Source organism: Rhipicephalus sanguineus, chromosome 2, assembly GCF_013339695.2.
Source record: "Rhipicephalus sanguineus isolate Rsan-2018 chromosome 2, BIME_Rsan_1.4, whole genome shotgun sequence".
In the NCBI taxonomy this organism is placed as follows: Eukaryota; Metazoa; Arthropoda; class Arachnida; order Ixodida; family Ixodidae; genus Rhipicephalus; species Rhipicephalus sanguineus.
In genome coordinates this window covers 58,128,224-58,153,414 of record NC_051177.1, presented here as the reverse complement: position 1 = coordinate 58,153,414, position 25,191 = coordinate 58,128,224, and the positions used below count along the sequence as shown (strand labels likewise).

The 25,191-nt window shown below is 42.7% G+C and overlaps 1 protein-coding gene across 4 annotated transcripts in view; it reads left to right on the top strand.

Moving 5' to 3' along the window:
- LOC119383032 (transcription initiation factor TFIID subunit 1) overlaps window positions 1-23,914 on the top strand; it is a 60,871-nt gene extending 36,957 nt beyond the window's left edge. For 2 of the 4 annotated variants that reach the window (XM_037650998.1, XM_049412384.1), the window contains 13 exons: window positions 501-600; window positions 3,540-3,604; window positions 3,984-4,120; window positions 6,238-6,300; window positions 6,383-6,479; window positions 11,444-11,506; window positions 14,755-14,916; window positions 16,680-16,931; window positions 17,501-17,678; window positions 20,123-20,559; window positions 21,150-21,332; window positions 22,185-22,448; window positions 23,557-23,914. In XM_037650998.1, coding sequence (XP_037506926.1) covers window positions 501-600; window positions 3,540-3,604; window positions 3,984-4,120; window positions 6,238-6,300; window positions 6,383-6,479; window positions 11,444-11,506; window positions 14,755-14,916; window positions 16,680-16,931; window positions 17,501-17,678; window positions 20,123-20,559; window positions 21,150-21,332; window positions 22,185-22,448; window positions 23,557-23,862 — 2,307 coding nt within the window. In that variant the 3' untranslated portion in view covers window positions 23,863-23,914. The remainder of the gene's footprint in view (window positions 1-500; window positions 601-3,539; window positions 3,605-3,983; window positions 4,121-6,237; window positions 6,301-6,382; window positions 6,480-11,443; window positions 11,507-14,754; window positions 14,917-16,679; window positions 16,932-17,500; window positions 17,679-20,122; window positions 20,560-21,149; window positions 21,333-22,184; window positions 22,449-23,556) is intronic. The other 2 variants (XM_037651002.1, XM_037651000.2) reach the window with 1 other exon arrangement.
- The last annotated feature ends 1,277 nt before the right edge of the window (window positions 23,915-25,191 follow it).

Genomic DNA, 25,191 nt, shown 5'->3' with positions numbered 1-25,191 from the left:
GGTACAGGACACAGTAAACTACGAAAAGAATGGTCCTGTATTTGCCATCGCTGATTGTGTCTTATATCTTGCTCAGCTTTTAACCTTATTAATGTTATCCAAGCAGTTAGCCCTTCTCTTTTTTCCCAAATACTAGCTCTTCCAGATTCAGTTACATTGTTGCTGTAATGCAGCTTTGGAAGTTCTTCTGATGAATTCAAGTAACTTAATAGTAACTGGAAGTTAGTGCAACTGAATGTGGCATTGTAATACGTGGCAACATCTCCTTAACAACTCCGCAACTGCTAGCTTCATGAAAATGGTAGTGTCATACAATGGTCATGTAGAGAAAGCTCATCTTTGGACACTGTTTTTACACCCATAGAGAAAGCTAAATGCTGCGCATGGTATTAAAGAGAAAACTGTTTAATCTTTCTGTTTTTAAATGTGTTTAGATCTGTGCTGCGGTGGAATAGTCATGTTTGTTTAACTCTGATCACCAGTCTCACTTGATCTTCCAGCTGTCACACGAAAGGGAAGAGGCAGAAAGACGAGAGTTGCAGAAGTTGATCATGGGAGAGGATTCCTGTGCTGGCGACGACAAGAAGAAAAAGGACAAAGGTTGTAGCAGACATGTACACTACAAGAGTGACGAAATGCCTATCATGATTTCTCTTCAGCATGTGCATTTAGTAGCGGTGATGACCATCTATGCTATATAATACAGTAGAACCCCGCTGATACGTTTTTGAAGGGACCGTAGGAAATAAACGTAAGAGACGGGAAACGTAAGAGCCGAAAAACAGGAAAAACGGCAAAATATTTAGTGGTACAGAATTTTATTTCAATTCTTACGAGCAGCACGAAAATTGGCGCGCTCAGCCGCGATCTAGTCGATGGATAGAAACGCGGAGCTTAGGACGGCCTTATCCACAGAAATGTAATCAACGTATGTGATTTTTTTAACACCAACAGCTGTAGGCGTGAAAGAACTAAGCACACGCAGTCACAACCGGCGCGGCGAGTCCGACCGCGAACCGCACGCACGACCATGCGAGCTCCAACCAGCTCGAACTCCTCCCGTTCTCCGATAAATAACGATGATGATGAGTCTACGCCAACTCGATGGCAGAAGTGAATGCCAATCTCGAAGGCCTTGCTTTCGCAAGCAATTACGTCATACACGCCATGTTTGTGCAATGCAAATCTCAGAGGCTATGCTTTTGTCAATGGTAAATGCCAATCTCGAAGGCCTTGCTTTCGCGAGCAGTTACGTCATAGACGCCATTTTTGCAATTTGAATCTCGAAGGCCATGCTTTTGTTTGCATCAATTGAAAGATTCTGTTGCTTGTGCCTTTCATGCGGCTAATATTACGGTCAAACGAGGCCAAGCTGCGTGAAAATGCACCATGGCCGCTCTCTTTCGTAGTCACTCGGTCGGCTCCGGGCACACTTCGCGACGTATCATACGGGAACGGTCCGACAGTTACGACGTAACAGCGGGGTTCCCAATACATTGTATCCTATGGGAGCTATGCCGGGACCGGCGGAAAACGACGTAACAGCCGGGAAAACGCAGCAGTGAGGAACGTAACAGCGGGGTTCTACTGTAGTGACATATAATGAACCCCACTGCAATGATGTTTGCAATGCAATGAACTTTTTCCACTGCTGTTTTTCGCTTTCGCTAAAATGCATGTAGTGTTTGTTTTCTCAATATTATGAAGTAGTTTTTTGTCGCAGTTTTGATACAACGAACTTTTGATGAGCGCAAAAAGAAAACTTGTCGAATTAGGACAACTCTTGCTTCTTTCAAGGTCAAGTTAAAACTCAGTGTAACAAAACCTGACTTTACGAAGTTCCCGATCTAACGAAGAAATTTCTGTTCCCGGTCAGGTACCCATTGGTTTCACTGTTGTCACCTACATGAACTAATGAAACTGACTTGGCGCCAAACCTGATTTAGCGAAGTTTTTCCTGAAATGAATGTATAAGAAGAGCGGTTATTTCTAACTTTGACACTGACAAATTTTCTTACCCTCGCTCACTTTTCACACGCACCGGCGTGGTTTAACAGCGAATGCAATTCCACAATAGCTTGTGGGTGTTGATACTTACAGTTTTTTATTTTGAAGGGCTGAAAAATTCCTTTCTTGGTTTTACAGACCTCACGATTTAACTAAATAATTTTAGCGTAGTCATCACTTCATTATAATAGAGTTTTCAAGTGTACTAAAAAAATCGCCTGAGTATCCCGCAAGATGATTTTTTGTGATACAACTAAATTTTTTCTGACATGCTCCTTCCCATTAATAATGAAGGATGGATGAGGTTAGCTTTCCTTGCATCATTTTTTATAAAGCTGTGCGAATAGCAAAATTTTGGGTGCGAAGCGAATTCGAATAATAAAGATTGAGTGCGAATTGAATCGAATAATTTTCGCATATTTCTCAAACATTTTTCTAATACTTCGAAGTGAAATTACAGAAAAAAGTTGCAGAGAATCCCTAAGTATGTTCTCATGAGATAGCAACATGAAAGTGTTTCTTTTTGCTAGGTTGGTGAAGCGCTGGCGGGGTGGTGTTTCATAGTTGTCTTATCAAGAATGAGGCAATGTAGAGGCCGAATCGTATTTATGTACATGATTTGGTGCAACCAAAGTGTTGCCGACAACACTTTACATGTGATAGGCAAAGATGCCATTTCCTCAGCCTCTCCTCCTCTTTCAACTTCTGTGGAAGCCCAACTGATGTGGCGGACAAGGGTGTGCTCCCTTCAAGTCCGGGGTTCCAAATCTGCCTCGTAGACGTTGATATATAAGAACGTCTGAAATTTCGGATGCTAAAAAGCTTCGGCGTCCGATTTTTCGGACTTCCGGCCCAATTTTCAGGTCCAAAACAGCATTAATTGAGCCCCCACTTCTGCCACATCTTTTATCTCCATGTTGGAACCAGCGTTTTCTTGAGTTAATACATTTGCGACCGTAGCGGAGCTTGAAAGGCAGCTTTGCCGCAATAGGGGGTGTGATGAGGTGAAGCGTATTGAAATTCTAGGGACCACTTCCAATCGGACGTTGACTGTCTTTTGGCCAAGTTCGACCGTAACGGAGCTTGAAAGGTAGCTTTGCCGCAATACGGTGGTGTGATGAGGTGAAGCATATTGAAAATCTAGGGACCACTTTCAATCGGACGTCGACTGTCTTTTGACTAAGTTCGACCGTAACGGAGCTTGAAAGGCAGCTTTGCCGCAATAAGAGAGTGTAATGAGGTGAAGCATATTGAAAATCTGAAGGGGTCACTTTCAATCGGACGTTGACTGTATTTGTTTTTGGGAAGTTCGAATAGTTCGAATAGTAAAATTCCAGTGCGAATCGAATCGAATAGCAAACACTATTCGAAAAATATTCGAAATTTCGAATATTCGCACACCCCTAATTTTTTATGGTAGCAACAATAATGTATTCTAATTTGTCCACTTCACCACCATAGCGTATTGTGTGGTACAGAAGTACGACTGCTTTGACTATGATGTTTCTCTTAACATATTGCTGTACTTACAGATGGCAAGCAAAAGTCAGACAAGGATGATGACAATGCATCTATGGCAAGCTTGCGATCTAATGAGGTATGCCGCCATGCCATTTCCCATCATTGCTCAAAGGATTTTTCACAGTTTGCTCAACTGAACACGTCCTGTTCTCGTCATCAAGGTATCTAGATAGACTCTGGGAGAGATGCTTATCACATCTACTTTTTACCATTTTGTCTGCATTTTCCTTGCACTGCTTCCTTAAGTGTGAAAAGATATTTTAACAGAAAATAATAGCTGTCAGCTCAGATCTTTCAAACTATAGTAAACCTTTGATCTTGCTCTTGCTCAAATAGCTTTATGAGCTTTGCAGTTAAAAAACATCATGCAATATTATACACATGTTGTGTAGCTGGTTCAACGCTTTTGCACTGTTTCCCTGTCACTGCATTACTACGTAATATTTTCTTTGCAGAATGGACGAATATTGAAGATCTTTCGTACTTTCCGAAATAATAAGGGACGGGAATATGTCCGCATTGAAACTGTGCGAAAGCCAGCAGTCATTGACACGTACGTCAGAATACGTACGACCAAGGATCCGAACTTCATGTAAGTTTCACAGCTACAGCATTGTCCTGGACACTTTTCATAATGCCATTGTTGCAGGATTCGTTTAACTTCCTAAGCGTACATGTATGTGTACGGTAGTTGGTTGGGCAAATTTTCCGTATGTTTTTTGTTGCTGCCATTTTCCGCTGACATTCTCATGCGTCATCCATCTTACTGCAACAGCTTTTGCGAACACTTCCCTGAAAGGCAACGATGTAAGGCAGTGTAACGCAATAACTGTAATCAAGTCATCTTCATGCTTTCACAATCACTGACATGTACACTCAAACCTCGATATAAAGAACATGGATATAACGAATTATCGGTTATAACGAAGTAAATGAAGAACAGTCTTGTCATAGATACAGTGTTTGCAATAAACGTTTATAACGAATTTTTGGATATAACGAAGTTGTTTTCGTAGGAAATGTGACTGTTATAATAAGGTTTGAGTGTAGTGTAGTGGGCAATGGAAGTAAATCAGCTGCTCACCTGTCATGGTAGCTTGGTAGCTAGGGATTTGTGCTGCTAAGTTCAAGGACGGGAGGTCAATTCCTGGCTATGGTGACTAACTTTTGAAGGGATTAAAGCTAAAAAATACCCATGCACGTAGATTCTGCTGCATGTTAGGTGGTCAAAATTAATCTGCAATCCCCCATTACAGCATACCTCATTATGATATCATGGTTTTGGCATGCAAAATACCAGAACTAATCAGCTGCTCAGTTTGGTTTTCAGGCATGACACGGGCACGAGCTTCACTAAGCTAAAATCATAAGGTTGTTACAGGCTCTCTTCAAAATATGTTGGGACACTCAACAGTCCAACGGACACTCAACAGGGCTGTAGCTACTGCTGTAATTTTTCTCTTAAATGCAATGGAGCACTTTGATTCTCTCTTATTACCGTATATTGCCGATTATAAGTCGGCCCCCCAACTTGCAACCCCTTCTAGGGGAAAAATAAGTTGACTCCGAACACAGCCTCATGCTGCGGCCGTAGCTCATCAATAAGTTTTTCAGAAGAGGGAGTGATGCAAAGAAACGTTTATTTGACCGTGAAACATTGCTTACGACTCGTCGTCACTTGAGAGAAGGACGCAGTCATGGTCAGTGCCATCGTGTGAGCCACTGCTGCTGCTCGCCGTCGGAACGGGTGCCGGTGGTCGTGAACCCAATCTTGAACCGCCTCCTCAATGGCAGGGTATGGTCCAAACTTCGGTCCGCGAAAGGAACGGCATGTAGCAGCGCACGCAGAGATCTTGGTCTTTTGTTTTCTCCATTCCCTCACGCACTTTTCCGACACATTAAACTTGCGCCCTGCTTCAACGTTGCTTTCCGACTCAGCATAGAGGACCGCTTGCCTCTTGAAAGCAGCGCCGTACTGTTGCCGGCGTAGCGGTGGCATCTTGGCGTCCGTTTGGCAGCGTCGCAGATCGCACACACCACTGCTCGCAAGCGAAGCGAAATGCAAAAATGGCGAACAGGCATGAGGGCAAAAAGACGCAAAGACGCTTGTGGGCGCATGTGACTGGTCATGTGGTTTAGTTCCCCGCAAAGTGTTGCCAGCCCACACGGACGCCGATGGTTTGTCAACGAATCGTTTCTATTGTATGAAAACAAAACTGCAGGGCGCATCGCAAGGTAAATTCCTCTTTATTCATAGAGCATCGTTCGCCCTCTATCAAAGGTTTTAAATGCTGCTTTCGATACCGTGTTTCCCAAGCAGTTCGCATTAATGCTGCACGGCGGTGATTTTTAAACGTGCTCCTAGTTTCGCGATCGTTATGGCAGATCGCAAAAATGTCCGGCTCCGGAAGCGGCGCGCGTGCGTTGGGAGACAGCTGTTGCCACGACTCTGCTGCCTCTGCGGCTGATGTTATCGATGCATCAAATAGCAGGAAATCCGAGGATGACGACCTTTCGTCGGACCCTACAGATAAGTCGACTTTACGATTCCGCGTATAGGTCGACTCCGATTATAGGTCGACCCCCGAACTTTGTAAGGTCATTTTATGAAAAAAAAAACGTTGACTTATAAACGGCAATATACGGTATCTTTTTTCTACTTTGTAATGACCTGTCTTTACCTATAATTACACACGTTTCCTCCTCCAGACGCCAATTTGCATCTACTCTAGATGAGCACCAGAAGGAGGAGATTAGGAAGGAGCGAAGAAGGTGAGTTCTCCCTTGAAATCTTTTGTGGAAACCCTTGCTGGCAGATTTCTGCATAGATCAGTTGGAAACCTCTCTGAAACAGAATTCAAGAGCAACTGCGGCGACTCAAGCGCAACGCTGAGAAAGAGAAACATCTCCCTATGAGGAAAAAACCTAAGAAGGAGCAACCACAACTAAAAGTGCGTACTTTGTGTTCTCTTTATCTTGTGTTTCTAAGTATATTTGATGTGAAAGAATGAACAATCAAGACATTTATATAGCACTGAGATAGGGCTGTCATTGTGGTGTGCACGAGTTACTTTTTCTGTTTAACTGTGCTGCTGTGTTGAGGCAGTATAGCTCTCTTGATTCTTACCCACTTCTTACCAAGATTGCTAAACAACTGCGATACAATCCTAGCACAATGCTTCGGTGTGTAATGTTCCTGCCTTGTATGCTACCAGTGCAGGCAGTTTCTGTGTGCTAGATCACTGTAGATGTATCTAAGTAGCAAGAAAGGGTTACAAGGGGGAAAACAGCAAGGGTCATGTTCTCTGTGAGCTACTTTAAGGCACTCTTTCGGTGTCCTAGGGCTCAACACAGTGAGTCTCTGGAGCAGCAGGCATCTTGTCAGTGCTCTCAGTAACTTGTGTGACATCAAAGGGACACTTTGCTTTTTCTGGCTTCACCGCATTGTACACGAAAGTGATGTCACAAATGTAGTCACTGCAGCTTTGGATAATTGCATAGCAAAGCAGCAGTGACCGGCACAGCCTGTATAGCAAGTCACGGCGCCATGGTGTCATGTCATGGTGACCAATAGCAACACTAGTTTCACTCCTACCAGTACTCACTTGCTAAGCACTCCGTAATCAAGGCACATGACTGTAGCATCACAGTTTGTATTGCTCACTTTGCAGTGCACTTTCTTTTGGTGCTAATGCACAGATATAAACTCTGCACCAGCACTACGCGCCGTGTGCTGGATACAATAAACGTTTGAGAGTTCTTATTGAGGCTGGCTTCGACTCACTGGGTCTCAAGTGCTTAGCTAACGTAGGACATAGCACACAGTAGTGTGCACATACAAAAAAGGGCATGTATTGCTTGTTCTGTCCACACAAGAATACCAGAGGCAGAAACATTTACTGTACAAGGAGTGGTTCCGTGTTGGAATGCTGGGGGATTTTAGAAGTTCAACTCTCCGACACAAAGCTGCCATGTGAATGTTTGCCCTTGCTCAGCACTGGAGCATAAGGAATTCACGTGTCCAATCCCACATTCAAAAGCACGTCCAGCCAGTCGTGTTTGGCTGTATTGGTGCCGCTCTTTGAAGGCAGATAGGAAGGCTTCTGCAGGTTAGTTCTGCAAAGTGAAGAGACAAACACGCGGTCTGTCCATACGTATTGATTTCCCACTGTTGAAGAGGAGGACTGAAGTTCCTCTTCTGCCCGAATTATTCACGTCATTGCATGCCACTAGTATTAAAACACTCCTGCCATCTCTCACCATAGCTAACTGCAATGCCGACTCTCCCTGCCATATGTGTGTTATACAGGGAAGCCAAATAATAGGTGTGATAGCCACTCAAAAAAAAATATGGATGTACCTCACGTCCCCGCACACTCACTCACCATTACAGCTGTGTGTATGTGTTTGTGTGTTCTTCTCTGTCTGCGTTCAGTCATGCTGTTCAAACTGATGTTACAGCATAGTGCTTAGCACAGCACAACCATCTTAGCAAAGAAGGTTGTGCCTAATACTAAACACATGCAACATTCTTTATCGACATAGCATCTTGCAAAAATTCCTGCATGAGGAGACCTTACATGCACAGACAAAGAAAACACTAAGGCTGTGACCAAGATTTTTGTTGTGCCAAACAAATTGCCATGCCACTTTACACATTTTGAACCACTGAAATGCAGTATGTGCATTCCAGAAAAACCAATAGTATGTACTTCTTTCTTAAGAGCATCACCACTCTCTCTCTCTTGGAATGACCAGAGGAAGCAGAACTTTGTCTTTTGCTTAGTTGAATGATCAAAGGCATTATTCAACTCATGTAACCTACAATAAATGTATTATGAGGCCTGAGTCACTTTTTAATGCTTTTAATGGCATGTTTTTCTGAGTCATTATACTGGATTATACGGCATCATTACAAGATCCCTGCAGAAAGCTCACGGGCCCTTTTGTTCCTGTTGCCAATAAAAATTGACAGTTAACACATTATGCAATATACTTATTGGCCGTTATTGATCAAAGTGATCCTTCAAAGCTAAACATTAGAACGCAGCCAACTTGGTCCATAAATACTTTATTTATTCGCATAATTTGTGCAGTTTGTTCTGTTATATTAGGGCTTCGAAAAGGGGTTGTGCAAATTACGCAAAAATTTTACGAAGGTCATGGTACACAAAATATTGTGTTTACTTAATTCTAATTGAAAAATTCGCCAATTATAACTGAAAAATCAGCTGACTAAATCCGAGAACAAGTGTCTCAAAGCTCCAGTAAAATGACACAGAAATCGACCATCATCCCAGAATGCTATGCACTACAATAAAACCTCGTTAATATGTACCTTCCAGGAACACGTGGCATAGCTGCCAACTAACCACAATGCTTTTTCTTCCTTTTTACCAAAGCATGGAAAAAGTTTGGCTCTCTCATATACATGACCATGTAATAGCACACAATGGTGATATCAAGCAGCATTTTGAAAATGTGTACGAGGAGGATGAGGTGGTAGTGTGCCCAGCTCATTGCGCTTTCTCTAATGTTCATTATGAAAACTTGGCAGCACAAACAAACAAGACGCAGAAAGAGCAGGATACAAAGAAGTACAGTTTGTGTCCTGCTCTTTCTGTGTGTCATTTGTTTGCGCTGGCAAGTTTTCACAATGTATACCAACTAGCCTGCCTATCTACCCTTCTGCAATTTCCCTAATGTGTTTGTGTGAGCTCAAAAAGTGATCTGTTACTGAGTGAAAACGTGTCACTTCATTGAAACAAGGGAACGGCTGCCACATGGAGCCGATCATCTCTATAACCATTTGTGTAGTGTGTCACCTGCCAAGCTCACTGCATCACTGTCAAGGCGCTCGGTGTACTCTATGCACATGTTTACAATGGGGAGTGTCTGTGCAGTGAGGTTTCTTCATGCCTTTGCCGTTCCTGACACTGCACAGGTGCGTTGCATAACTTGTTGAGCTAATGCAGCAAAGGTGAGCTACTCGTTTCTGCAAGTAACGCATACCTGAAGTGGTTCTGCGCAAGTAGACACCAGCAAATGGCGGCGCATTGCACTTCGGTTGTCTATAAAAAGTGCGCAGTACATTTGGAATGGCCCTACATAAAATGTGCTGCCGAGCAGGTAGTTGAACATGCTTATCATGACAGGGTAGTCAGCGATAAATCCTACTGACGCATTTGTCTGTGGCCATCAGCATCCCTCCGTGCACTTCCAGTGCTTATTCCCACATGCGCTCCGAAGTCGCAGTCATTGTTTGGCCAGTCCATACTTACCAAAAGGTTGAAGATATGTTGCAGCACACTGTGGCATCGTCCGCACCTGACAAAACGTGATCACAGTATGGAGAGTGAGTCAGGGATTGATCACAACTACATTTTAATCAATAATACTTTTTAAAATGGTACGTTCAGTCGAACCCGGATATATCGAATCTGACGGGGGTCACAAGAAATTCTATATCTACACGTATCGGTAATTCGATATCAAAAACATTTCAAAGGGATTTTACAACTGTTCGATAGACACCATAATTCGTTATATGTGGATTCGATATATGTGGGTTTGACTGTATTAACAAGACTTTTGCTTTATATGACAATGCTCCAGTAATGAGTTACTGCCTGAATTTTTTGGTATGCGTATGTTTGCAACACTGTGACCGCGACGATCTCCCCAAGCCTGCCTTGCGTGCCAGCACACTGCAGGTCAGGACAGGGCACAAAATGTGCGAGTGATAGTCTTTTTTTTTTCCAAAAGCCAAAGTGATATCTTAGGGGTGCGCAAATTATGCGAGTAAATATGGTACCTGAAATTGTTCTAACTTGTATTACGTCCATACCAGCCAACTATTCGCTTAAATTCCTCCATGCATTTTGGAGTCCTTTCAACACCTTCACCAGTTTTTTCCTTGAGAAATTGCTGCAGCTTTCGGTTGATCTGGTGTCTGTTTCTGGCAGTGGTAGTCACCAGAGGTGACCTTGCATTGACCCTGCGTACACCCTTCATGTAGGTGGTTGACGAAGCTCCCAGTGACCACTGCATTGTCCCAGCAGTGCCTTGCACGTGCCATAATTCTCAAAATACAGCTACTTCCGTAGCCTCGTCTTATTGTGGTCAGCACGTCTCAGTGTATTGCCACTGCAAGCACTGTGGATTAAACTGCCATATTTTCTAATCTTATTGAAGAATTGAAAGTATAATTTACCAAACCTCGTGGTAATGTCTGCCTGCGAACGTAGGTTCTGCCTGCGAACGTAGGTCGAGAGCTTACTTTTTAAAAAATTATTAGAGCAAGTGAGACAACACAAGACCAATCTCAGCCACCTGGACTGGGAACACGGTCAGGCGACTGTACAGTGAGAGGCATCTCGTGACCAGATTGAAAATGATGCTGCTGTCATTCACAAGATTGAGAAGAACCTACAAGAATGGCTGTAGCTTGAGTTGTTGTTCATTCAGGCTACTTCAGGAACAGTTAGCTTGTCATTGGGAGCTTTGGACCCATATGGAGGGTCTTTACAAGGCCGTCTCCAGTAAAGACCACTCATGGCTAAAGTCACAAACCACGCTAAAGAAAAGGTCCTGCAGTGGCCTCACTCTTGATACTGAAGTCGGAAGAACCTCAAAACATTGCGTGGAATTCTGCGAACTTAGTTGGTTAGCACTAGAGTAAATATACTCATTCTAAAATGGTGCCTAAAAGGTGTATGTAAAAGCGCACATTAGAATCTTAGACTTTACGCCAATCTTGTGAACTCATCTCGTACTTATTTTTTCTGCACCTTTGTTTTATGCTTATCCTTGGTTTTCAGCAGGACTCTACATATTTTGTGTTGAGTACTTCATTGAGCAATTAACTGTTTGCAGTTGCCCACTTTTTTTATTTACTTTATTTATGCACCTTCAGGATCGTACAGCATTACAGAATGGAGTGGTTACACAAAAGAACATCAACGTAAAACAATATAAAGTGAGTTTTGTCAATATCAAATCACTTTTAATTATTCAAGGCTAGCTGAGGTGCCACAAAAGAAATGCACTGTCAGCATGGCTTTGACTTTAGCAAATAAACGGTTGCACTTGTGAAATCGTGCTCATAATTTTTACAGACATACTTTTATGCCATCTAACCCGCATGCTAAATACCAGAGAGGACACACACATCTGTTAACAAAATGACTAGTTTCTATCACTTCAGGATCTGATATACACAAAACAAAATTGTTAGTGTGGCCATGATGTTAGTGAATATATACTGCCACACTTATAAATTGTGCTTGTAATGTTGACATAAACATATTTTTCTTAGGACTAACCTGCATGTCAATTACTAGAGAGGTGACACAAAACTCTTTTCTATCAAATGAGAACATTATAGACATAACACAAAACTTTGTTGTTTTACTTAAGGACATAAGCAGACATAAGCCACCCATACACCAATATTTTTTAATCTTTGTTGGGCACCATATTTAAATTAATGACATCTCACATAAATCAAACATGTTCCACAAATGTGCATGTAATCAGTGTACTAATGAATGATCTGGTGTATGATCTGATTTACTAATCACTATGCTTACGCTTAATAGCATGGGGCCACACAACCCATGTCACCACTTGGCACAAGTATGTGCATTTCTTGCACTTAAAAAAAAAGTACAGTGAAGCCAGTAAGAGTAACGTGCGATATCCTGTGTCAGGCAAGAACTGTGATATACTGAAAATAGACCAGATGTATGTATTAGCATTACATTAATTAACTGATGCCACACAATCTTGTATATGTGATCACACAATATTCCAAGTGATATTGTGCTAGGTATCAGCTAACATAACTCAGTAACGGGTAAAGTAAAGTAGCACTTTTGGCTGGTGTATATGTATCCTGATGTCAGGATAGACTGACACTTTTCATTGTGTTGCATCAATTATTAAAATGGAAAAGCGAGCAAGTATCAAGGAAGTGTCCATCAATGGCCTAATACAATCTGATAAGTACTGAAATTACGAAAACAGCACTAAGTGAGTGTTGGATGCAATGGTAGCAGCGACTGGCATTCAGTCACTAAACAAACACATTGTTTACACTTCTAGCCAACTCAACACACTGCGATAAATGGAAGCAAGGTGATTGATATGATAGGCTGCAACACCTGTGCCTCATTTTTATGTGGCATTACAGAAGGCTTGGCAGCGCTTTTTCCACCTGACCCATGGATGTAAGGCTTGATTAAATGTGTACGCTCGTCCCTGGGCCTAGAAAGAACAATGCTAGCTCATTATTAGTTGTGGTTTCATTCTTAGTCTTCCATTATGTGAGAGAGAGAGAGCAAGAAAAAGCTGGAAGGTCAACCAGACACACATCCAGTTTGCTACCCTGCACTGAGTGAAGGGATAAAGGGGCAAGAATGCCATTATGTGCAGTTTCCACAATGTAATGTAGGTAGTCCGTTTGCAGAGCTTTCTATTCTTGTGTAATACTTACAAAAAGGAATGACAGCATTTTTGTTACCATGTTCTTAGGTTGAAACCACCTCCCTTCTGTAGGAAACGTGTTTTTACAGTGGAATTTCTCAAATATTTTCCCTTTTTTTATGATATTTTACAAACAAGGCTAGCGCTACTTTTAAAAATAACTTGGAATGTAATACAGTCGTGCCCGGGGTTGGTATGGTATTGTAATGCATCCATGAACACTAGGTTTCTTCTATATTTCATCTTCATCCTCAGTGGATCTGCCAGTGCCAGGTGCTGCTATATTCGTTGGCAATGTTATTGCATTACTGATGTTCTCAAATATGTAGGCACCTATGTAACAAGTATAGTATTTAAGTAGTCATCGCTGAAGTGTTAGAAGGGATGATGTTATAAGACAAATCCACAAAAATGATTGAACGGTCATATGGCAGTTTAATTAATTTCCATAGATTCCTGTCATTTGTTTTGAGTCTAATTAGCAGCTTTTGGAAGAGCACATTTCCTGTAACGCTTCCTCAGTGCCTTTTTTCTTTATTGTTTGCTTGTTCGCATTTCTATACACCAGATGCATAACTGCAGGCTTTCTTGCACTTAAAAGAAATTGAAAATTTAGATAAGTGCATTAGACGTTGTACAGTGCTCGTCAAATGAAACCCGAACACCGGCAAGCCTTCGCAGTGGTATAGTGCGCACCGTCCAGTTATCACCATGGACAGGCGCACATATGGGCAGTGCGGTCAAACCGGATGCACGCGCCTGTCAATGGTGATAACTGGACGGCGCGCACTATACCATGCGAAGGCTTGCCGCTGTTCGTGTTTCATTTGACGAGCACTGTACATAGGTGGTGTATTACAAACTTTGGAAATACGTAATGACAGTGCAGTCTGAAATGTGCTCACCTGTTAGTGCAACGTTTTCTGAGCTGTCAAGTTGAAAGATTTGTTGTGTTGGCCCATTTCCACCGAGGGATAAGCCCAATCAATCATTCAGTCAATCAATCAGTCAATCAATCGATCAATCAATCAGTCAATCAATGGAAAGGCTCTTGGCAGTTCAGAAATACAGAGTGAGTGTTAGCATTGCAGTATGCTATGTTTACAACGGCTCACAGTTCACCATTTTTCAAGGAGTACCAGTTTCATAGATGAACACAGCCTGTTTAGCATGAACTAAACTGTTGTTAGGATGCCTGATACAGTGTTGACGGAAGCTGTTTGTATTGTCAGGGGAAAATTTTTTTAATGATGGGTGACCTTTTATGATTGCCTCTTGAGCGACTGGTCATTAAGAAAAAATCTGCAGAGGCCATTAGTTTATGCCAACTAATTATGAGATTGAGGAAGCTAGGTAGGAACCGTTGTCAAAAATTGCATTTTCAACATTAGGTAGTTTATATGTTAACACTTTAGTGAAATTGTTCTTTTGCATTTGCTCTCTATTGTATAAAATTACTTATGTTCCCTTGAGGAGATGTTTCTGAGAAAGAGAAGCAGGCTTAGAACACGCATGGCTGTAACAGCCTACTGTGTTGGTAGGCTGTTAGATGCATACAGAGGCTGGAAAATGTGTACCTACCATAACAAGTGTACTGAAAGTGCACCGTTTTACTTATTACTTAACCCAAGGCTGTAGGTGTGGCCCTTATGCCTGTGTAGCCCTTACGGGTGTAGGCAGCTACTGCCTGTGTGTTCACTACATATAACTGGTCCGCATGTTTGTGCTGGTTTCGTGCAGCTAAAGTGCGGGGCATGTGGAGCTATTGGACACATGCGCACCAACAAGGCATGCCCCCAGTACCAGCCCATGGCCCCATTGCCTCCCGTGCAAGTGGCCATGACAGAAGAGCAAGAGGAAGAGGAGGAGGGCTGTGGACTACAGGACGACAACCTTGTCAAGGTCTGTGTGCCAATTCGCCAGTGTGCTAGCTGCCTTAGCAGTAACGGGACCACTTTTGTCACATTAGATTATAACACAGGAAACTTAATTAGAGAAACAAGTTTTGGTTAGCTACATTCTATGGTGAAAGGGGGTGGGACACTGAAAAACAGCAAAAGGTGAAAAGGAGCAGAGAAGTGCACACATGCACATAAACTAGAAACTAGCATTCAGCAACCTTTGCAGCCAGCATTTTAGTCAGCATGCCTTCTAAGGCCTTACAGTACATTCAGTGCTCTTCATAAGGAAATTTTCTCTCCAGGAAACGGTGTAACTATATGTGGTCCTGTAAACACTGGTACATACTGTAGTGTTAAAAATGTTGAGAAAGATGATATGGCAAAAGTACATATGTAGTAGACATTGAGTGACTATGCGTGAAGTAAAAGGGGCCAAGCAAGCTTTAAAACCACCACTTTGACATTCTCACGTGTTGTGTACAGTTGAAACCCGCAATAACGAAATCGGCGGGGAAAGCAGAAAATTTCGCTCTTGCGGGAATTTCGTTGGCGCGAGAATGCAGCGAAAACGGCATGGAATTTACAAAAAACACATTTTATTTCCAAAAGTATGTAAGTTTGCTTTGGCGGCCTTACCATGCAGCATTTTCATGCCTCTCGATCGGGAATCTCGTTTTGCCACGGCACAAAGTTCTCCCCATGCACTGGTCAGTGACGGCGGCACCGCGCTCTCACCAGTACTGTCATCAAGTGCGCCTACAGGCGAACCTTCTTCCGGCTCCGCTGGATCAGCGCGGAATCGTGGACAGCGAACTGCACGCAACGCCGAATTCTTCGGCAATGTCAATTTTTTTTCAGCCCTTTTCCACTTCACTGATGATTGCAGCCTTATCTTCCAGCGTGATGAACTTCCGCTTTTTCGTTGGAGGTGGCATCTTCGCAGGCAGCGAAATCGGACGAAGCAGTCGCAACAGTCGCAACACACAGGTTCATGTTGCATCAAGCAAACGCTCCACGAATGGCTCCACACACGCGACCATGTGCGCACAAAGCCGACAAAGCCAAGCACAGAGCCAAGCCAACGAACGAAACTCCATTATTTGCGCACTCATGTTTGAAAAATTTCGTTAATGAGGGACTGCGGTATGAATATCTTTCGTAGTCGCGAGTTACGAAATGCATTGACTCCTATGGGCGTTCGCCGGTGCTCCGAAAATATTTCGTTGCGGTGAGAATTTCGTTCCCTCGGGATTTCATTATCGCGGGTTTCGACTGTATTACAATTGATATCAAAATTGCCTAGCATGCAAACTTTGAAATGAAATGTGGTTGGCGTCTGAGAGATAAGTATTGTTTCACTCACATCTTCTTTGTTATTGTAGTCAGTATGAAGCTGATGAGTTAACAGCACAGCTATGCTCTTTACTCATCACTATGTCATGTAGTCACAGTAACTCAACCTCAAATTTGTGCTATACTGCACAAAATGGGAAAAAAAAAAGTTTGCAATAGACAAAGTGACTGGTCCTGCCTTTGTGTAAGAAAACTGTATTGGTTGGCAGAAATTATATAATCCAAATTTTTATTGTTGATACTAGTGAAAAAAAAAATTTGGATTTACTGGCTTTCTTTTTCTGGCAAAGTTGCAGTCTTATTCGGAAATGCTTATATTGCGAGGGACTTCTCCCACAATATCTTTGCCATCTGGCATTGGTATCACTCGCTCGCTCCACTAACGATTGGCTCACTATGGTGATTTGACAGGTGGATGAGACCCGTGTGGTGCTGTCCAAACAACTCATCAAGCACGCGGATGAGATCCGGCGCAAGTCTCTGGTTCTCAAGTTTCCCAAGGAGGCCATGGCCCTCAAGAAGCGACGGCGTGCAGGCACCGTCCTGCACTGCGACTACCTGCGCAAGCCAAACAAGTCGGCCAACCGTCGACGTACTGACCCAGTGGTCACCCTGTCCATCCTCCTGGAGACCATACTGAACGAGATGCGGGATCTGCCTGATGTACGTGTGTGCTCGTTGGCACTTTCTTGTTTGAGCCCATAATCCCCGACACTCTGTCATACCAAGCATGTGTGTTGCAGCCAAGGTTTTATATATCATGTCATCTGGTTTATTTATTTTTATTTATTTATTTATCCTCAGGGTCAAAAGACATTACAGAGAGGAGTGGTTTGCAGATATAAGAAATGTGGTCATTCCTAATTATACAGTAACAGCCTAAATGTTTGGTGCATTTATTTTAATTAGGAAAGAAAGTACACAGGATAGGAAAAAAAGCAAAATGATGATTTACTTTTACACCTGAATAAAATGGCAATGAGAGAAAACAAAGTAAACATTTCCTAGACTTAAAAAGGGCTCTGCACCGTTATTTTACATGCCAAGTTATGCATTAGAATGCGTTCTTTGTACCATCCTGAGATCAATGAAAAAAAAATTAATTATGAAGATCGACACCAGCAAAACTTAAAAGTTTTGCCTAACGTGATGTATTTTCTTTTTTGCTAGACATGCTTTTCGTATGCATAAGTAGGCAGTCTCAAAAAATGCATGCCCCTTTCAATGTGCAGACGCAGCCGTTCTGGCATCCCGTCAGTGCAAAGGTAGTGCCAGACTACCACAAGATCGTCACTGTACCAATGGACCTGCAACGGATACGGGAGAAGGTGCACGAGAAGCGCTACCAGAGCCGAGAAGAGTTCCTCGTTGATGTCAATCAGATTGTTGAGAACAGCACACTCTACAATGGTCAGTTCCACAGCGCTCGTTTCTCCTCTTTTTTTTCACTCTCATTTGCCATTCTGACATCTTTATCTTGACTTTGCCTGCAGCTGTTGTTCTTGCCGTTTTTACTGGTTTATTCTGTTCGGTAGCTGTTCTTGAGGGCTTTGCAGAAGGAAAGCATTTATCCCTCCCTGGACATCCGTGTAAAGCCATTGCAGATTGCCCTTCTGAATGTGTATCTGAGTAACTGCACATCTTTATTTGGGATATTGGAAATTGCGCATTATTCAAGTAACACAGCTTTCTTCAAGAATGACTTGCTGTGTAAAAAAAGCCAGTGACTTTCTGAAGAAAAAATTGCCATCAATAACCTGTGGTGCTTAAAAATATCACAGTGTAAATTGAGTTTAGACAGCTGCTAGACAAATGCATAATAAGTCCAGCTTTCGTTTAGTTCTAGTATGGCTGAACGCACCGGAGTGAGTAGGTAGCGGGAAATGAGCACACCATATTTCTTAATACTAGTTAGGACAAATGTAAGAGAGCTTGGTGACTCATTGTTAAAAAGCTTGTCTTAACAGAGGTACCCTGCATGTAAGAAAAGAAATGACTCTAAACTCATCATTGAATTGAGCTGTTTTCAAGGTGTTTTGTCTTAAGGGGGGACATCGCAAAGGCTAAGAAATTATCACAAAAAAAAATGTTTCTTTATTACAACATTGAAATCTACAGCTATTCTTTCACATGTAACACCTAATTTAACCCTTTGAGGGTCAATTTTTCTCACAAAATGTGTCCCCTAAATGTGTATTTTTTTATTTCTGCATTAAATTCTTCCGACAAATCTATTTAAGAAAAAAAAATTGTCTGAAAGTTCTTGGGTGACCGTAAAGTGACAAAAAATCATTTGGGTTGTTGCATACACATGGTTTATTTGTGAGTAACGGCAAGATAAATTATTCTAAAAAATACCCATATGACTGTTAAAAAATTATGCGTTGAAGTAAACGTCTATGTAGTTCCCAGGCATACAAAAATAAGTGCATGAAGTAGCGTTAAGTAGAAGCGTGGGGGAGAAAAGCCACTTTTGATCCAGTTAGCATCGTCTCGCCGCGCACACTTTTGAGGTGTCGCTCACTCATCAACATCTCAGTCCTAACTCGTAAGTAACTCCTCGTATGACAGGCTGACATTTACTGAATCAGATTCTAGTTCAGCAGTTGAGCGGCGATTTGGAGGAATCGCCGCTGCACTCACTTGCTGCAGAGAAACCGGCACGCACTTCTATTGCGCAAGCAAACTGTGCGGGTGAGCGCAATGAAGAAAACCGTGTAGTTGTGAGCGCGTCCGAAAAACGAAAACAAATCCAAAACCTATAATAATCCTCTGTCTTATCGCCAACGAATAGGAAGCGGCTTTTGTGAGTCCCCGAAACAGGAAACGCTACCACAGGGGCATCGTTTATGTCAGTCAGCACCTGCACGAAAACAGCCGTAATCACGCCCCCGGGGAGTAATAAACGAGAGAGTAACAAAATGGTCACCCTTTGAGACGTTCTAAACCAGAAAGCCATCAGTTTTGCAGGCGCAACAAGCGGAAACCGGCCGAAGAACAAAACCGAAACTAGCGAGCACACCACTGTAGTAAAGCATAAAAAAAACGGAGAGACATCGGCTCAAGGAAAAAATTCCACGTATTCCCACAGTGTGGCAGCACATACCAAGCAAGTGAAATGACCGAAAAAGGCGCGCGTTTTAAACATACAGGCATGACGTGCATGTACATCTTTGACCGTCTTGTGGCTGTTAGTGAATGACGTACATGTACGTCTTTGACCCTCACAGGGTTAATTCTTGTAAGGTCAGTATTTCTTCCACAGTGTAGGTCTAAGCAATATGTATGAGCTGAATCTGAAATGTTTTTGGGTCACTTATTCAACTTGTTGGAGTGACATCTTATGACTCAGAACAGCTAGACTTATAATCATTTTTTAACATAAAGCCTAAACTGTATATCATGAAGCTTGGAGAGCAGACTTTTAATTTTCTGCACATATATGTTTAAAATTTGATTTTGTTATTTCTTTACCGTAATCGTGGTACAAATATTGACTTTTGATCATCTGCAGAATGACTAGCTGTGATTTGATATGGAAACTGTTTCCAGTGCCGCACTGATTGTATATTTTAGTATGTAGCTGATTTATAATATTGTGCTGAACAGTGAACCTACAAGATAAATTGTGCCCAACATTGTGCTGAACAGTGAACCTACAAGATAAATTATTCATATTTGCACCCAGCACGAAAAACTAAACAAGTCTATTTGGTTTCACAGCAGAATATCTCCACAACCCATGTCCCCCCATCACGTTTATGCATGTCATGTTTATGCATGTCATTCAAAAAAGACATTATTACAGGTCATCTCTATTTGCTGTTTTGATTGGTTTCAACGTTTGTACCCAGGCCCCAAGAGCCCGTTGACACAGGCAGCGCAGAGCATGTTAGAGCTGTGCATCAAACGCTTCGCTGAGAAAGAGGACAAGCTGATGCGGTTGGAAAAAGCCATCAACCCACTGCTGGATGATGATGACCAGGTGGCCCTGTCCTACATCCTGGAAGGCATCGTAACTGACCACCTCAAGAGCATTCCTGAGTCGTGGCCCTTTCACAAGCCTGTCAACAAGAAGTTTGTAAAGGACTACTACACGGTCATCAAGAGCCCCATGGATCTGGACACTGTCATTAAGAACATCAAGGCACACAAGTACCACAGCCGGGAGGAGTTCTTCTCCGACGTTGAACTGCTGTACCGCAACAGCATGCAGTTCAATGGTGCCGACAGCCAGTTCACTCAGAAGGCTAAGGAAATTGTTGACGCTTGCCGTGCTGCACTTGACGAGGTTTGTGTGTTTGAACTTTTTTTAACTAGCAGCATTTAGTCATATTAGCACGTAAAAAAAAACTCACTGGGTTCCTTGTGTATTCTCCTAAGATGACTCGAAGGCAAAAGCCATCTTCTATTTCGTTTTCTTCTCAGTCAATGCACTGATCTTCTCCTGCCTCCCTCTGAAAGGCTTCTGCACTTCACCTGGTTTTGCATTGCCTCCGTGATTGGCCCACCTTTGACCAAGTGACAATGTCACATGATGACGTCATCGTGTGACGTCATGGTGACGTCACAAATTTTGGAGATCTGTGACGTCATGGTGACGTCATATGGTGATGTCATCAGATGGTGATCATTTTTTGCATCACTCGCGTTGACACCGACAGTCAATTTCCGCGTTTTATGAAGCATTCTAAGGCTTTCACCTTTAAAAAAGTTGAGTTACCATATATAGATGCAATGGACAAGGTATCAATGGATTTGTGGACAGTCGTTTCAAGGCGTAGGAATGGCTGTGCATATGTGCCTACATTTGAGCAATCCACGCAGTAGAAGTGGTGAGTATGTAAAAAAAATGTAAAATTGCTCTTTCTTTTTTTGTAGCATGACAGCCAGCTGAGCCAGCTTGAGCAGGCCATCAAGGTGGCTCAGGAGGCCGCTCTGGAGGCAGCCGACACTGACTCGGTGGCCACAGGAAACTCCTACCCTGCTGAAGACAGCATGTTGGCTGAAAGTGACATAGTGCGAGATGACCTGGATCCTCAAGCATACACCAACCTTTCCAGGGTGAGTTCCTCTGTCCAGTTAGCAGTCTGGTATCTGTATGTGATGTTGCAGAATAAATTCACTCAGTGCGTATAATGCTGGCACATTTTGCCTGGCAGGCTTTGCATGGCTGAAAGAAAAAACTGTGATCCATTTACGGCCCTTCCTTAATCTTTAAGCAGCGTTCCATGGAAGTTTTTTCAAAGAGAGATTGATATGTGGGCAGAAGATGCTGAAACAGTATGTATTCGCCAAGAAATGATGTCGCCCAAGAACTGATGGTCATTCTATACATATTTGTCTTGGGCCTAGCAAAAAAAAAAAAAGAAAGAAAAAGCGGAGCCTAACATATTTGGGTGAGAAAGTTCCTTAAACTTAGGAGCACTGGTTTTCAGCTGTTCCGTGAAATGATCTCTGGACCACTGCGTACCACTCTTCGTGTCACGTAAAAGTAATCACGCTGGTATTATCCAAAATTGCTGCTGCTCTTTGGAAGCTGACAATTGCCCTACTCAAGATGTAGGCAGTTACAATACCCTCACCAAGACTATGTTTGGCCATTCATTTGATCATGTCGCTTTTGCCGCATGCTAATTGGCTAAGTTGCTCAAAGCAAACATGACGCAGAAGTCTTCTGAATGGGACTACACTGTGAAACATTCCTGCTGCGTAGTAATGTGTGTCTGATGGGCAGTAAGGGCCTGTGCTGGTCGCTACATAATTTGAAAAATGGGCGCATTATCCAAAAGCAGTCAATCTAACATTCTGCCCTAGTTCTGTGTCAAAAAAAGATGGCAGTCACCTTTGTTTGTCCTCTATGCTCTGTCCACATCTAACTGTGTCCTGCCTTCATGTTCCCTGTGCATGTAGCAGCTGTCATCACGAAAGCGCAGTGACAGTGCAGCGCCAGAGGACTGCGAATTTGTGGACGTGGAAGGAGATGAGGAGGGTGACACATCACTACTTGAAGGACGGTGTCCGTCATCTACAGCTGGACCAGACAAGAGTGTCTTGGACCAGGACCTGCGGATCACGCCCGAAAACAGCGAGCCCGAGGAAGAAGACATGACAGGGGACTCCGATGATGAACACCCGCATGTTCTCATGACAAGGGCCTCTATGGTGCAGGAGCCAGAGGTGAAAAAGACACCACTCAGCAAAGAATCATTGATCTTACGCTTGGCCATGGCTGTCACTTGATAACTTATGCGCTCCCATGAAACCACTGCTTTACAAAGTAAACCTCTTCCCACTCCAAGGCCAAGACTTGGCACCTGTATATCAGGGCCTGAATATTGTCTTCTAGTGGTGGAGTTTTTATAATGGACGGAAAGGATTTGCTAATCAATTAAGTTTCTGTTCAAGGAAAGACATTCTGAAACCAATACATTACTGGATTGAGGCCATTCTCCAGTCATTAACACTCGTAACATATAGCTTTCATTTATAATGACACACATCTGCTTTGAAATACTATAACTAAGCCTTTCCTATAACTGAGTAAAATTAAATTTCGTGGATCATAAGGAACCAGTCTAACCTGCTTGAGGCATAATTTCTCTGTGATGATGTTTTTATCAGGCTTGTGCGAATAGTTAATTTTAGGCTCGAAGCGAATTCGAAGCGAATAAGGATTTTGGTAGAATAATTTCGAATCGAATTCGAATAGTATATATATATCAGATATTATAAAGAAAAATAAGCATATTTGTCATGACCCAACCAACCTGCACAATGTTTTTTTTTTTTTTTTAAGTGTAACAAGGCATGTGCAAATGTCATTCTTTTTGGTTCAAAGGAAGTGGAAGCAACTTTTAATAGTAGCAGGATTTGGCTTTTGGTAGAATGCAAATGATAACCTATAAAATATGTTACGTTCTAAAATTTACTATACTTGGAGCATATAAGCCGGTATAACAAGTTTTTAAACTTAAAAAATGATGAATCGATGTGAGGGTAACACATATGTTCATTTAACCTTGAAGTGGGGCTTCGCAGCAGTGCGGATTTTTCCTGGAAAGGTGTATTCACGGCATAGCACACCTCTACTGCAGTGAAACCACCTTTACAGAGAGGTTACAAGCGGACTAATATACACCTATTCGTTCATTTCGAATACTTCGACATTTCTAGTTATTTAAATTCGAATCGAAGCGAATTGTAATACTGTATCGTTCATTCGAATATTCGCACAAGCCTAATTTTTATGCTAAGTTGACCTTTATCTGCATCTTCTTGCACCCAGGTTATGGAAGACACCGAGATGATAGACGAGAACTATGACCCATCTGAGTTCCTGCTTCAAGGCAAGTACCACTTCCAGCAAATGGAAGACGATGCACCAGCTGCCATGGAAGCAGAAGGAGAGGACGACCAAATGGGTGGAAATACCACTGTACGAAGCATGGAGACCGGTGAACCATCTGCAGCCCAGGACAATGTCATCAGCACGGACCTGGCCGTTTCAGAGTCTGAGGAGGAAGTTGAAAGAGGGGATCTATTGAACCTCGAAGATGCACCAGAAAAAGATGAAGAGGACTTGTGGTTCTGATCATATTGTACATAAAAATAAACACATCATGTTTTATCTTTTCATCAGAAAATGCTGTCCTGCTCAGTCAAATCTGAAAGAAACGCTTCAAGGAAACCCTTTAGGTTTGTTAGAAAAGTTATGCATTTACTGGGAAGGAAATCAAATTCTGAAGGGTGTCTAGGAAAAAAGAAGCTGCTGTACTGCAAAGGTAGGAGCCCAAAATGAGAAATTCCCATTGATTTGGGTTGATTGTAGAAGACAAGGTGTGGCCGGTATAAGAGAAAACATCTATTTTGACGTATATAATTTGAGTAAATCGCGCCTTGTGCAAATGTAGAAAGGATAAGAACTGGCAAAAAGTGACTGTGCAAATAACAGGACTTTAAGACTACCAGGGTGGGCTACATTGTCACGTCCGAATACATCAAAATAAAGCACGTGTGGCAATATGCTAGCTACATTGCTGTCTGTTTGCACACTTGGTCACAGCAAGTGAATTAACGTAGGCTGCACAGACATATGCTCTAGTAATTTTTTTTTTCAGTAACAGCACTCTTGTCAACTACCAACGAGCTACATCTCACTGAACTTTCATGGCATTTCGATGGCTGACCAAATTTGTTGCAGGTGGATGCACTTTATGGAATCGCTGGTTTCAATGCATATACACATAGTTTTCACATGACCTCACAGAGAGGTTCTCTGCGCTGAGTACCCCAACATGGCGGCCACCGTGACTTTTTATCTCATTAGAGAGTGTCAGTGCGGGGGAGGACACACTGTCGTTCGGTCCCCGCGTTCTTTTGTGGTCTCCCCGCTTTCTTCTGTTCTCCAGACGCACCAAGGGGCACCACAAAGGAACGCGAGAGGGCACCGGCACTAATCTGATGTCACCGTTTCTTTCTCCGCGCGCAAGCGTTCATGCAGCATTTCAACCAGCTAGTACTCCAAGATGGCGACCACAGTATTGCAATACAATGGTGTCTTATTGACACAATGTTCACGAGAGCCGGCAAACAAAACGTATTATTCGAAAAATTGTATTATCCAACGCGAGCCAAAAAATGCAAAGGTGCACACTAGCTGTGACAAACTCAGTAACAAAGGGTCATGTGGTGGTTTCAAGTTGACGGTGTGACAGTGGCCCTCTCTGCCAGTGGCGAATCGAGTGAATATTTAGATGGCCGCAACCAATGGGCGCGCACTGCGTATTCCCGACATTACCTTGAAGTGCTGTGTGTAGGTGGCGTGGGCGGCGCTGCACTTTCTCCACACGTGCGCCGTAGACCACTGCTGATTAGATTAATTGGATTGCCTTCCCACCATCTTTCAGCATAATCAACAGTT